The sequence below is a fragment of the Megascapheus bottae genome, chromosome X (genome assembly GCF_031878675.1).
Source record: "Megascapheus bottae isolate mThoBot1 chromosome X, mThoBot2.hap1, whole genome shotgun sequence".
NCBI classification, from domain to species: Eukaryota; Metazoa; Chordata; class Mammalia; order Rodentia; family Geomyidae; genus Megascapheus; species Megascapheus bottae.
Genome location: NC_143547.1, coordinates 20,746,159 through 20,757,847, shown reverse-complemented (window position 1 = coordinate 20,757,847; position 11,689 = coordinate 20,746,159). Strand labels below are relative to the sequence as shown.

Below are 11,689 nucleotides of genomic sequence, written 5' to 3'. Positions count from 1 at the left end.
TGCAGAAACTAGAAGGGTTGACACTAGTTCTCTGCATATGATCAACATCCATCCCTTATTTTCAGAAAGCTCTGAAGTGGGCAGCAAGGAAGAAGCACCTGGTGGAAGTGCATTCAAAGACCCCAGACTTCCTTTTGCTCTGCTAGAACCCTTGTCACTCAGATCCCCTCCCAATGCCACCCTTCCCCGCCCAGCGTCCTCTGGACGTTGTCAGAGTTCCACTAGGCGGAGTCAGCTTTGGAACAAACGGGGGCGGGGCCTCCCTGGAGGCCAGTGCGCGGCCGCGCGATCGACCTGCGTCGCTCCGCCCTTTGGGAGACTCAGAGGCACCATGGAGGAGTACCACCGCCACTGTGACGAGGTACCGCCCCTCGGGCAACGTAGAGTGCCCCCTTGGTCCTGCCCACCTGGGTGCGGGGTCTCTTTTGGGTGATTTTCTAGTTCAGGATGTCAGGAAGAATTAGAATTCCTTGTCTTCTGATCCCAGGTTCTTTGCGCAGTAGAGGATCCTCCTTGCCCGTTCCAGTCCCTCCCCCCACCCTCCCGCACCATCTCCCTTTCCCCACTGTTTCGAGGATGGTCTGCTAGTCTCCATGGCACGGGTGGTCGGAAACTGCAGTCAGGCCCTTAGAGGCAGGCGAGGATGGGAAGGAAAGAGGCCTGACGGGTGGGGCGGGGGCGGGTAGGAAGGCATTAGTAGGCTGGCACTGCCTGTCTGCCAGGCAGGCCTTGGACTGGTCTTGCTGCTTCCTACCTCCCTAGGTGTGTTATAGAGCAGGTGCCACAGCTCCTAGGTCTGGGGCCCTGGCGCCACAGCCTCTCCAGCTCTTGGAAACTGTGGTCTGGGTAGGCTGGAAGGAGGAGCTGTATGGATTATGAGCCCCAGGTTCACAGGTTCAGGCTTTCCTAAGCCTCCCAAGGAGCACTTTAATGTCAGTTATCTTCCTGTCACTGATGGGAACTGACGACTTTTCATGGGGATTAATGTCCATGTTAAAACTGCCAGAGATGGCAGGTGCTTGATTTGAGTCCAGGCCTCTGGTTTAACACTACAGCTCTTCTTTCACAATAACTTTGTGGATGAGGCCTGTTGGATTGGAAGTGCAACTTGTGACAGCTTGCCAGGGCAGAACAGACAAAGATGGTTTCCATCCAGTGTAGCCACTAGTGAATGGTGTGGGGGAATAAAATTGGATAGATAGTGGAGGTGCAGAATAAAAAGATGCATTAATACACCTTTGGAAGAAGCTTCTGGTCCAGTAGGAATCATTAAAATATAGACTTTTACAGAAGGTAAAAATACATTTCAATGAGTTCTTTGTTGCAGATAGACTTCAGAAGGTATTATAATGTTAGGACTAGGGCCCCCCCAAATCACATATTTGGTTTCCACACACACACATTTCATATCTCCCAACAAGACTGCAACGGGTTCTTTTCTACAGAGCTACCTAAGTGTATTTATCAAAAAGAAAGAAAAACGTGTGTTACTATGTCTCCCTCCCCCAAGTCTCAAGTATTACGCGATTTTCTAAATTGAAGTGACATACATGGCCTTCAAAGCCTAGGCTAATTTTGATAGCAAAGACTTGTTTAATGTGAAATGACAATTTTCTAGGACCAAAATTTGATATCTCTTTTCATCTTACTCCTAAAAATTTAGATTATTTTGTACATTGATTATTGGGGAATTTTATAGGGTAATTTTATGAGTTAAAAAAGCCCCAAATCTTTCTTCAGTATTTTAAGTTGAGAAATTACTTGTTTGAAGTAATTTTTAGAAAATATGCTGATATCATAAAGTACCTAATAATGACTCTGTGAAAACACTCCTGGATTATCTGACCTGTCTTGGTTTAGATTTCAGTCTTATCACATAACCTACTTCTATACTCTTTTGAGAACACTTGGATCTCATTGATAGTTACTGTTAATTCAGGATTCTAACAATCTACTCCAAAGTAAAAGTAAGTTGCTGTCAGGCTAATTTACAGAATTTAAGTACTATTAATTTCAAATGAGTTATTGTTATAAGCTTTAATCTGAGAAGAACGTATCTTGCCAGTTTAAGCTGAAAATACAATAGAAAGGAAGATTCTTTTTTCTCTTGGACCACTTTATTCTCTCATAGCTGAAGCTATATCCTGTATTCTGATGACACATCTCCACAGCCATCTCCTGCTTATTTCCTGAGCTTTACAATACAATGATTCTCAATCTAGTATGTTCATCTGAATCATTAGTATAAGGCACTTTTCCAAAAAAAAGTTGTAATTGCCTAGATTGTGCCCACATCTAATGACTCAGAATCTTCAGGGAGGAAAGTAGAGAACATATTCTGTATTTTTTTATTTTATTTTATTTTTGCAGACTTGAGAGCCAAATTCAGGGCCTTACACATGCCAGACAAGTGTTCTACTGAGCTCAATTACCAACTCCCACATTTTATATTTTTAAGGATTCTTAGTAGGATTGGGAGCCTCAATAGACATGAGTTTCGTTATCATTTATAGTCTACTATCAATAACATCTGTGTAGTCTAGTTGAGAATATTCTACAGGTAAAAGGAAGCTTATAACGAGAGAAGTTTTATCTTGCTTTTCCTTTAGGTCGGCTTCAATGCTGACGAAGCACATAACATCGTCAAAGAGGTGAGTTATACACGATGTTCATCTTGAAGCTTGCTACATTGATGGAACTTTTTAAATTCCATGTTTTGATTTTTTTCAGCATGAAATTAGAAACCTTAGCATTAAAACAACAAGATTCAAGGGCCTGGAGTGTTGCCTAATGGTACAGTGCTTGCCTAGCATGTAGGAAGTCCTGGGGTTCGATTCCTCACTACCACATATGCACACAAAAGCCAGAAGTGGTGCTGTGGCTCAAGTTTTAGAGTGCTAGCCTTGAGAAAGTTCAAGGATGGTGCCCACACCCTGAGTTCAAGTCCCAGGACCAGTTTCCCCCAAAACCCCCGCCCCCCAAGATTTAAAAGATTTATTTACTAACCTTTTTCAGGGGGTGCTTCTCGGATTTGTTGCATGTGGTCCTGAAATAGATGCTTAAGAATTGTGTTAGTCTGGTAAACTAGCTTACTGATTCCTAAAATTGATACCTTGCTCAAGCAAAGCAACCATTAATTTAAATTTTAATGCTGTAAAGGTATATTTGTGTGTATATTTCTACATGTATATGTATTTTACAGAATACAAAGTATATATAATACGTGTCTATTAAATAGATAAAAGATATAGGAATGCCTGCCTTTAGACATTGTATATTTAAGCCCAGTAAAATAAAGTGATCATTTATCATCTTTTAGGTACTGATACAATGGTAAACTAAATCTTCAGAAAACTATTTGAAACATGAAATGTAGTCCTTTGTGAGGCTAATAGAAAAGAAGGTTTTTTTTTTTGGAAAGCTGTTGTGGAAAGGAACTTTCATTATTCCTGTGGTATCAATACAGACTGCACTGTGGGTGAGGTAATTACAAATACATTTATAGTCCTGAATCATCTCTAACTCTGCCAAGCTCTAGAAAAATTCTGAGATGGCCCAGAAGACAGACTTGAATTATGGGTATGGCTGTTGGGGTCTGTGTTCTGGCAGGCCCAGACTACATTAAGTCTGGGCTGGATCAGCTCCACCCTCTGGGCATTGTTCATGTCATCAGTCCCCTATGACACAGTATTTCATTTACCTGAACAAGAGCATCAGCTCACTTAGAGCTCATGAAACTTTGGCCTTGTACCACTAGCAGCAGTATCTGAAAGGACTAAACAGACACCTAAGAGTCCTTCTGTATTTTCATAGTTTAGAATCATGTATTAGAACTATGCACATAGTTTCACTTCATTGCCAGTGTATACACAAAATGAGGGAGGTAGACGTAATGAGAAAAGGCGGAGTGATAACAATCTCGTTTTCCAAAGTGACATGTTGAGAGAATTTCCCTAGTCAGTGGAATATGAAAGAAAGGACACTGTTTATTTTGGGCAGAGTCCATTTAATTAGTGGGTTCTTTCTTTTTAATTAATGGGTTGTTTCTTACCCAAGTTGATTGCCAGATAAAAAGACAAAGGAGTCATTAGAAAGAGAACAAATCACCTTTATTGTCAATAAAAACCAGGTTTATAGTTGTGAACTGAACTCCTGTTCAGTTCATTTCTTTCAAGAGACATTCAAGGGAAAGTCTGAGTCAACAGGGAGAAGTACTTAGGTTGACGTCTGTCATTGGTCTGGTTAAAATGGAAGGAGATATAAAAACTCAAGTCTAAATGTTGGGGAAATTGGCTTTCCAGACAAAAAACGATAGGATAATGCTTGCCACCCACCAACAAGGCATCTCATACTATTTGCATAGAATGGAATCATTTACAAAGAAGCCAGGAACGTTAAGGAAAAGAAACATGGTCCTAATAGTGTAAATATAATGAAATAAAAATATTGGGTTTGCTTGGAGTCTCCTAGCAGAGGTTTACAATAGGGAAAAACTGAGATACATAAGGCCATATAGGATGAGGCTAAATGAAAGGACCTCCAAGATATAGAAACAAGAGCCATGTAAGGTGTGACTGTTGTTCTTAATGTATTATGTTATTTCTCATCTTACCTTGTTATCTGATATATTGTATATATGTTTATTTGTTTATTTGAAATAGGATTGGGAAGGGGGGAAAACACGATGAGGGGAGAGGGTGGGGGAAGGAAATGGGGACAAAAACATGAGAAGGGGTAGCAATGATTGTTAAGAAATGTACCTTTTTTCTGGAGAATATAATGTAACCCTTCTATTAATTACAAGAAAAAAATTTTAAAATACTGAGTTTGCTACCTTGAGAAAACAGGATAGGCTCCCTGTTATTATTAACTGCTTCATAAATCAGTAAATGGCAATATGAAAATTATTTCATGATATATAAGTAATCCTGAAGGTGTTTTCCCAGGGAACAGGATTGGGAATGGGTTAGGGACTTGTATGTATATATTACTTTAATGTTTCTGTAAATTACGGTATGAATTGTAAATATTTGTGAGAAAGTAGTAAGCAATATAATTCAACTGAAGATATTTTTGATACAGTCTCAGAACTTGTCAAAAGCAAGCTCATCTTAGTTTTTTTTTAAAAAAATATATATGAAGGTAACGAATGATTGTTGTCCTTAATGTACTATGTTGTCTCTCATTTCCTTTGCTGTCCTTTGGTTATCTCATATTGTTGTAGTATCTCACTTTGTTATCTGATATATTGAATTTATTTGTATTTGGTTATTTACAATTTGATAGGGAAGGGGGGAAAACCAAGACGGGTGGGAGGTGTGGGGGGGGAGGGAAATGGGTACCAAGACATTTGAAAGGGTATCAATGTACGTGAATTAATGCACCTTCTATCTGGCAAATATCATGTAACCCTTTTACTAATTACAATAAAAAAAAGAAAAAATATATATATGAAGGATAAAACTGAAAAGAAATCTCAGTCTACTTTCGGTTATTTTGAACTACTTTTCTTTGCTCTTATCCATCAGCCAACTTGTTTTCTACCATTGAAACATTTCTATGGAGGCCTTGGAAAGGCTTGAGAACATATGTTCTATTTTGAAACATTTCATCCCTTCTTAGACAAGTGTTCTTATTTTCCTTATTTTATGTTTATCTCATTTCTTTTCTGATTTTCTCCTCAATTACCATATATTTATCCTGTTGAACTTTTATAGCCACTCATTTATTGGTAATAGGCATACATTTTATTTTTTGTTAGTAATTGAATTTCTCCAACTCCTAAATTAAATTAACTTAGAACTTATCTATAATGTCTTATTTAGGATGCTCGGAGAGAATTTCAGAGCCAGTTTCCTTCACAAACAAACCTTTGCATATCTACTGTGTGCCATGTCGAGTATAACCTTGGAAATATATTGTCTAGTGGCCTAGTAGTTCATGATAATCTGCTAGATTAATGTTAGTTAATTGTAATTATCAAGGTTATTGATAATGGGACCCACTTTTTCATAGTAAGTGCAAGATTCAGAGTATTCCTATTAGATGACCTGAAAAACAAAATTAAAACATGTGGGCTCTTACATTCTCATTCAGAAAAGCCAAATGGAGAGCCTGAAAGGCTGTTAAAAGTTCACCAGTTTGATAATGCTAAATCCGGAATAAAATCTCTGTTTTCCGGATTCTTTGGCTACTGTCCCTTCTCTGTCATGTTACTGAATTCTCTAGAGCAATTTGAGCCATACAACACCAACCCCGTTAAGTGATTTAAAGTCTTGGTATTTTATGGTTAGTAAAGATTTTATATTATCCAACTGAAGGTCAGTATTTGTAAGTATTTTTATAAATCTTTATGATAATCCGATTGTAGGAAATGAAGATATGCATTTGTGTAAATGTGCATGTATGTGTGTGTGATTGTATTAAGTTAGATGAATGAACGACTTACGAATTAAATTCTATTACTTTAATACAAGCACACAGCAGCAGTAATGATCATGGTAGTGAGTTTTATCCTTGCTCTTTGCCAGTCTCTGTGTTTGAGCACTTGACATTCATTCTCATTTCATCCTCTCATTGTGTTATAAGAATGTTGTTAGCCTTCCTGGAAAACACAGGAAAACAGATAAAACTCACACAGTAGATATGGGCAGAGCTGGCCTTCAGACCGGGATTATGATAGTAAAGCTGGTGGACTAGGGATGCAAATGATCACAATGGGACATCATGTGGCTCTTTTTCTAGAGAATTTTTATTTACTTTAATTGGCAGTATTGCTAGTTGTTTCATAGCAAAGTCCTTGTGTAGTATGAATAACAATACAATTATATGTTCTGTTTTAAAATTGTTTCTTTGTTTCTAGTTTAAATCCCCTACTTTAAATCCCAGCTGTTTTAGTGCCACTCTTTAAGCAATTATCACCATCTTTTAATCCCTTTCCTGTTTTGCAATCCTTTTATCCTATGACTTATTATATGATTAGTCTTTCTTATGTTATATATTTTACAGTTCTTTTATTAGTCTCTCAGATTAAGTTCTTTATCATGGAGACCTTTGCATATTTATTTTTATATGACCCGTAGTTGTTCATAGAGTGAGAAAATACTTCTGGAAAGCCTTTGCAAACATGTAAGCAATTATAAATGAAACAATATGTTTACTGGGATCCTCTATTGGGGTGTACTTTGAATAAATGATTGGTAAAATGTGTTCATTTGGCTAAAGGACTTACATTCTCCCCTTCTCTTGTAGTGTATAGATGGGGTTTTAGGAGGTGAAGACTACAATTACAACAATATCAACCAGTGGACTGCAAGCATAGTGGAGCAATCGCTAACTCATTTGGTTAAGTTGGGGAAAGCGTACAAATACATTGGTAAGCCTGTCCTTCTTCATTAATTCACTCATTTTGTCCTTTTGATTTTCTCTTAATTTTGAGAATGCATATGAATAGTAGACATTACATTTGGATATTAATGAAGTAGAAATGACTTCTGACTTATTAATCTAAAATAATATTTGTAGCCCAAAATGTGGCTCAATTGATAGAATACCAGCAATTATCAAAAATAGCAAGCAAGAATGCAAGACCTTGAGTACAAGCCCATTTATGCATACACACACACAGACACACACACAGACACACACACACACACACACGTGAATGCACGTTATGTATATATGCTGATATATGTATATATAACAATATGTGTATACACACATGTGTATATGCTAATATATGCATATATGTATATGCATATATATGTGTATGTATGTATGGTAATACCTGTAAGATGGCCATGTTTTTTAACTTTAAAACAATTATTTTAATCTTGACAAAAAAATCATGTGTGCTGATAGTGTATAGTCTGATGCTTTCATACATACACAAGTGCCTAAACTAATATATTTCACATATGCATTACCTAGGCATGTTTCACTTCTTAAAAGCAGTTTGAGCTACTAGGGCTCAGCAGCAATATCTAAGTCCAACTGTCTTCCTGGTAGTAGTCCCATGCTTCTATATAGGACTGTGAAATTCACATAGTGGCTGGAAAACTAAACTATTTTTGTGTAATACAGTTACCAGTGATTAATAGTAGTGTACTTCAAACTGACTGGATCCTGCAGTGTTAGAATCATGATGACTGGTAGTCAAGGTGACATTTTTTTCTGGTCTCCTGGATGAAATTTTTCCTGTTTAGTTTGTCCACTGTTAGAGATGTGAACACAAATCCTTCCATCTTGATTCTTTTCCACTATTTATAAATATGACTTTATGTCTATGACTTTATTTGTAGTGACTTGTGCTGTGGTCCAGCGAAGTGCATATGGCTTTCACACAGCCAGCTCATGTTTTTGGGATACCACTTCTGATGGTAAGTCAGTTCACACAGAATTGGAGTTCAAGCAATGAGAAATAATAGTGTGTGTGTGTATGTGTGTGTGTGTGTGTGTGTGTGTGTGTGTGTGTGTCTGTATGTGCATGAGTGTGTGAGAGTCCGGGGCCTTGATGCTGTTCTTGAGCTTTTGTGCTCAAGGTTAATGCTCTACCACCTCTAGTGGATCTGTACCTTCACTTCTGGCTTTTTGGTAGATTACTAAAGAGTCTCACAGACTTTACTGCCTGGACTGGCTATGAGCTGTGATTCTCAGATCTCAGCCTCCGAATGGCCAGTTTTTCATATGTGAGCCACTGGCACCTGGCAAGCAATACACTTTTTTAATCAAATGCTTACTTAGCATTGATTAAGTTCTGAAAATACATTATCAGTAGCATTACTTGGTATCTAATTACATTATAACGTCATCCCATTATAAAATGTGAATATAAAAGAGGGTCAAGGGAATAAATAATTAAATGAAAAGAGAGTTGAGGAGATGGATTAGAGTAGGCTACATCGGGGATGGGGGAAGATTCATGGGAGTGGTGACACTGATAACGATGCATTGTATACATAACTGGACAGGTTAAATTGAAACCCCTTTGTACAACTGAAGACAACAATAAAAACATATAAAAACGAACAGCATGACCACCACAATAAAAATAAATGTGTATCTATTCCCCACCCCCTTGTAATTTTGAAGTTTTACTGATGTTTTTAAGTTTTTCTCTTGTGTATTTTTAGGAACCTGTACTGTAAGATGGGAGAACCGAACCATGAACTGCATTGTTAATGTTTTTGCCATTGCAATTGTCCTGTAACCAACTAAAATAGGATGGGCTAAAGCTAGTAACTTAAGAATTTGTCAGTGTATCCTTTCAAAAGAGCATAATAGTTACTTATCCATGTGCTTGATGATAAGTGTGCAACATGCTTGAAAGCTGTAACAAAACTGATTACTCTAAGCAAGTTGGAGAAGTAGCTCATTCTACACGGCATCATTTAAATATGAACTTAATGAATGTTAGCAAAAATAAATGCAGAAATATGGCATAACTTAAAAAAACATAGTCTTTATATTTATACCAGCTTTTTACTACCATCATTAATGTCCCTAAGGAACTGGGAAAAGACATTCAGATTATATAGTTACCTTTTAGCTAGAATTTAACAGGCATATAAATATGTGAACAAAATAGTCACAAAAAATGTGGAAAAAGTATATTATTTAGTTATTAACTGTTTAATTTCTTTTCTTTATTCAGTTGGATCAATATAAAGTGGGAAAGAATTTTGTTTTTTTTCTCCTATTAAGAAATGTTACTGTAGCCCCTCCAGTAAATCTATTCTTTTTGCCTGTCCTGAGCTTGGGCTCAGGGCCTGAGCACTGTCCTTGGACTTTCTCAAGGCTAGCACTCTACCACTTGAGCCTCAGCACCACTTGCGTCTTTTTTCTATATATGTGGTACCGAGGAATCGAACCCACGTATTTGTGCATGCTAGGCAAGCCCTCTACCACTAGGCCAAACTCCTGGCCCCAGTAAATCTATTTTTTAAATTCAGTTTCTTGGATTTAAACTTGAACTTGAATTTAAATCGATAAAACCAAATTTCCCAGTTAAGCAAAATTACAGTATATGATGAACAGTACATGATTCAGACAACTGCCTTACAATCCACTCCTCCCATGTGGAACAAACATTTGTTGAATGCCTGTTGTGAGCATATTTCTCTGCTAGGCAGTTCAGTTATCAACATGCTGTTAGAATGCTAAGTTTCTTTTGGCAGCTGCTCAGTTAGAGAACTAGTGTTTATGTTTGAAGAAGAAAAACTGAGTTGTTTGACAAGAGGGAAAAAGTGAAGTGTGGTTATTCATGTGGAAGGAAGCAAAATGAAAAGATGTAAATTTAAGAGTTGCTCTTAGTAAGTTGCAATGCACAACATATGCAGCTCTTAGTTAAAGGCCTTATTAGTGTTAACCATATTTGTGGTAAATTTTATCATGGCTTTAATTCACACTCATCTGTAAATAATTTAATAAGAGACTAATTGTGTGGAACTCAACTGACTGGAGTAAGTGTAAATGCAAAATATACAATCATTAGCATGTAATCTAATATCTCAGGGCTTATGAAATATATTTAAAATTATTTAGAAAGTAAAATAAAAAGTAGGGTATACCAATGATCACCAAATGTGAAGTCAATCTGTGGGTTAATCTTGAAGATAAAAATCAATCTGCTATTACCACTGACACCAATACATGTAGAAACTGGAATCATAATTCACTTATGTTTTGGGGAAAAAGTAAAGTTTAATATTAGTACTGACAATATTAAGACAGCATCCTTGTATGAATACTATGTGCATAAAAGATATTTGGCTAAGTAACAAAAACAATGTTATAGAAGAAGATGAAGACGATGCAAGGATATGTTTTGATACAGTGATCTGTGGTTTTGACAAATCAGAAATTCAAAGTCATTATTTTTATGTTACTTTATGCTGCTGGCTTTTGTGCCCTTGGAGATTATAATAGTGACCAAAATACCTGTGCAGTAAAGGCTTGTTTTTGGCTATTGTTGTTGAGGGATTTTAAAAAAATTGACTCATATCTCATGAGCTTGCTATCTATGTTGTTTCTAGTTAAGGAATAATAAAGATTATCTTCCTGTACTGTACATTTGCCTCTGATTGTTTATTCAATAGTTAAATAAATATCAATGTGCTTAATACTAATTTATTTTTCAGTTCAGGTACTGGTGGCTAATACTTATAATACTGTTACTCAGAAGGCTGAGATCTGAGGATCAAGGTTTGAAACCAGCAAGAAAGTCCATCAGATTCTTTCCTCCAATTAATTACCAAAAAGGTGCTGGAAGTAGAGCTATGGCTCAAGTGGTAGAGCACTAGCCTTGAGCAAAAAAAGCTCAGGAACAGTGTACAGGACTTAAGTTCAAGCCCTAGTTCACACAGCCACAGAAGAATTTATTTTTCTTTTTATTATAGGGTCTCACTATATAGCTCTAGATGACTTGAAACTTGTGATCCTCCTGCCTCATGCACAGATTGCAGGCATGTACCACCACATTCAGCTTCTATAAGAAATTATAAGCAGAAGAAATGAGAGAAAATAATATGGAACCAAATAAATATATTGTTGCAGAACAGGCACTATTAAAGAGCAGTTCAAGGCTACACAGTGACTTCAAGGTAGCCTTGTGCTACATAGCAAGACCTTGTCTCAAAAGAAAAATAAAATAGCAGTCCAAGTCTAGGATTGATTTTTAAAGCATAATTAA

The 11,689-nt window shown here is 37.0% G+C and overlaps 1 protein-coding gene across 1 annotated transcript; it reads left to right on the top strand.

The window, feature by feature from the left end:
* Positions 1-268: 268 nt before the first annotated feature.
* On the top strand, positions 269-11,068 carry Dynlt3 (dynein light chain Tctex-type 3). The gene is made up of 5 exons (XM_090326232.1): positions 269-361; positions 2,610-2,651; positions 7,252-7,375; positions 8,301-8,378; positions 9,132-11,068. Exons 1-5 carry the CDS (start codon positions 332-334, stop codon positions 9,206-9,208), a joined length of 351 nt encoding a protein of 116 aa, XP_090182358.1. The 5' UTR covers positions 269-331; the 3' UTR covers positions 9,209-11,068.
* The last annotated feature ends 621 nt before the right edge of the window (positions 11,069-11,689 follow it).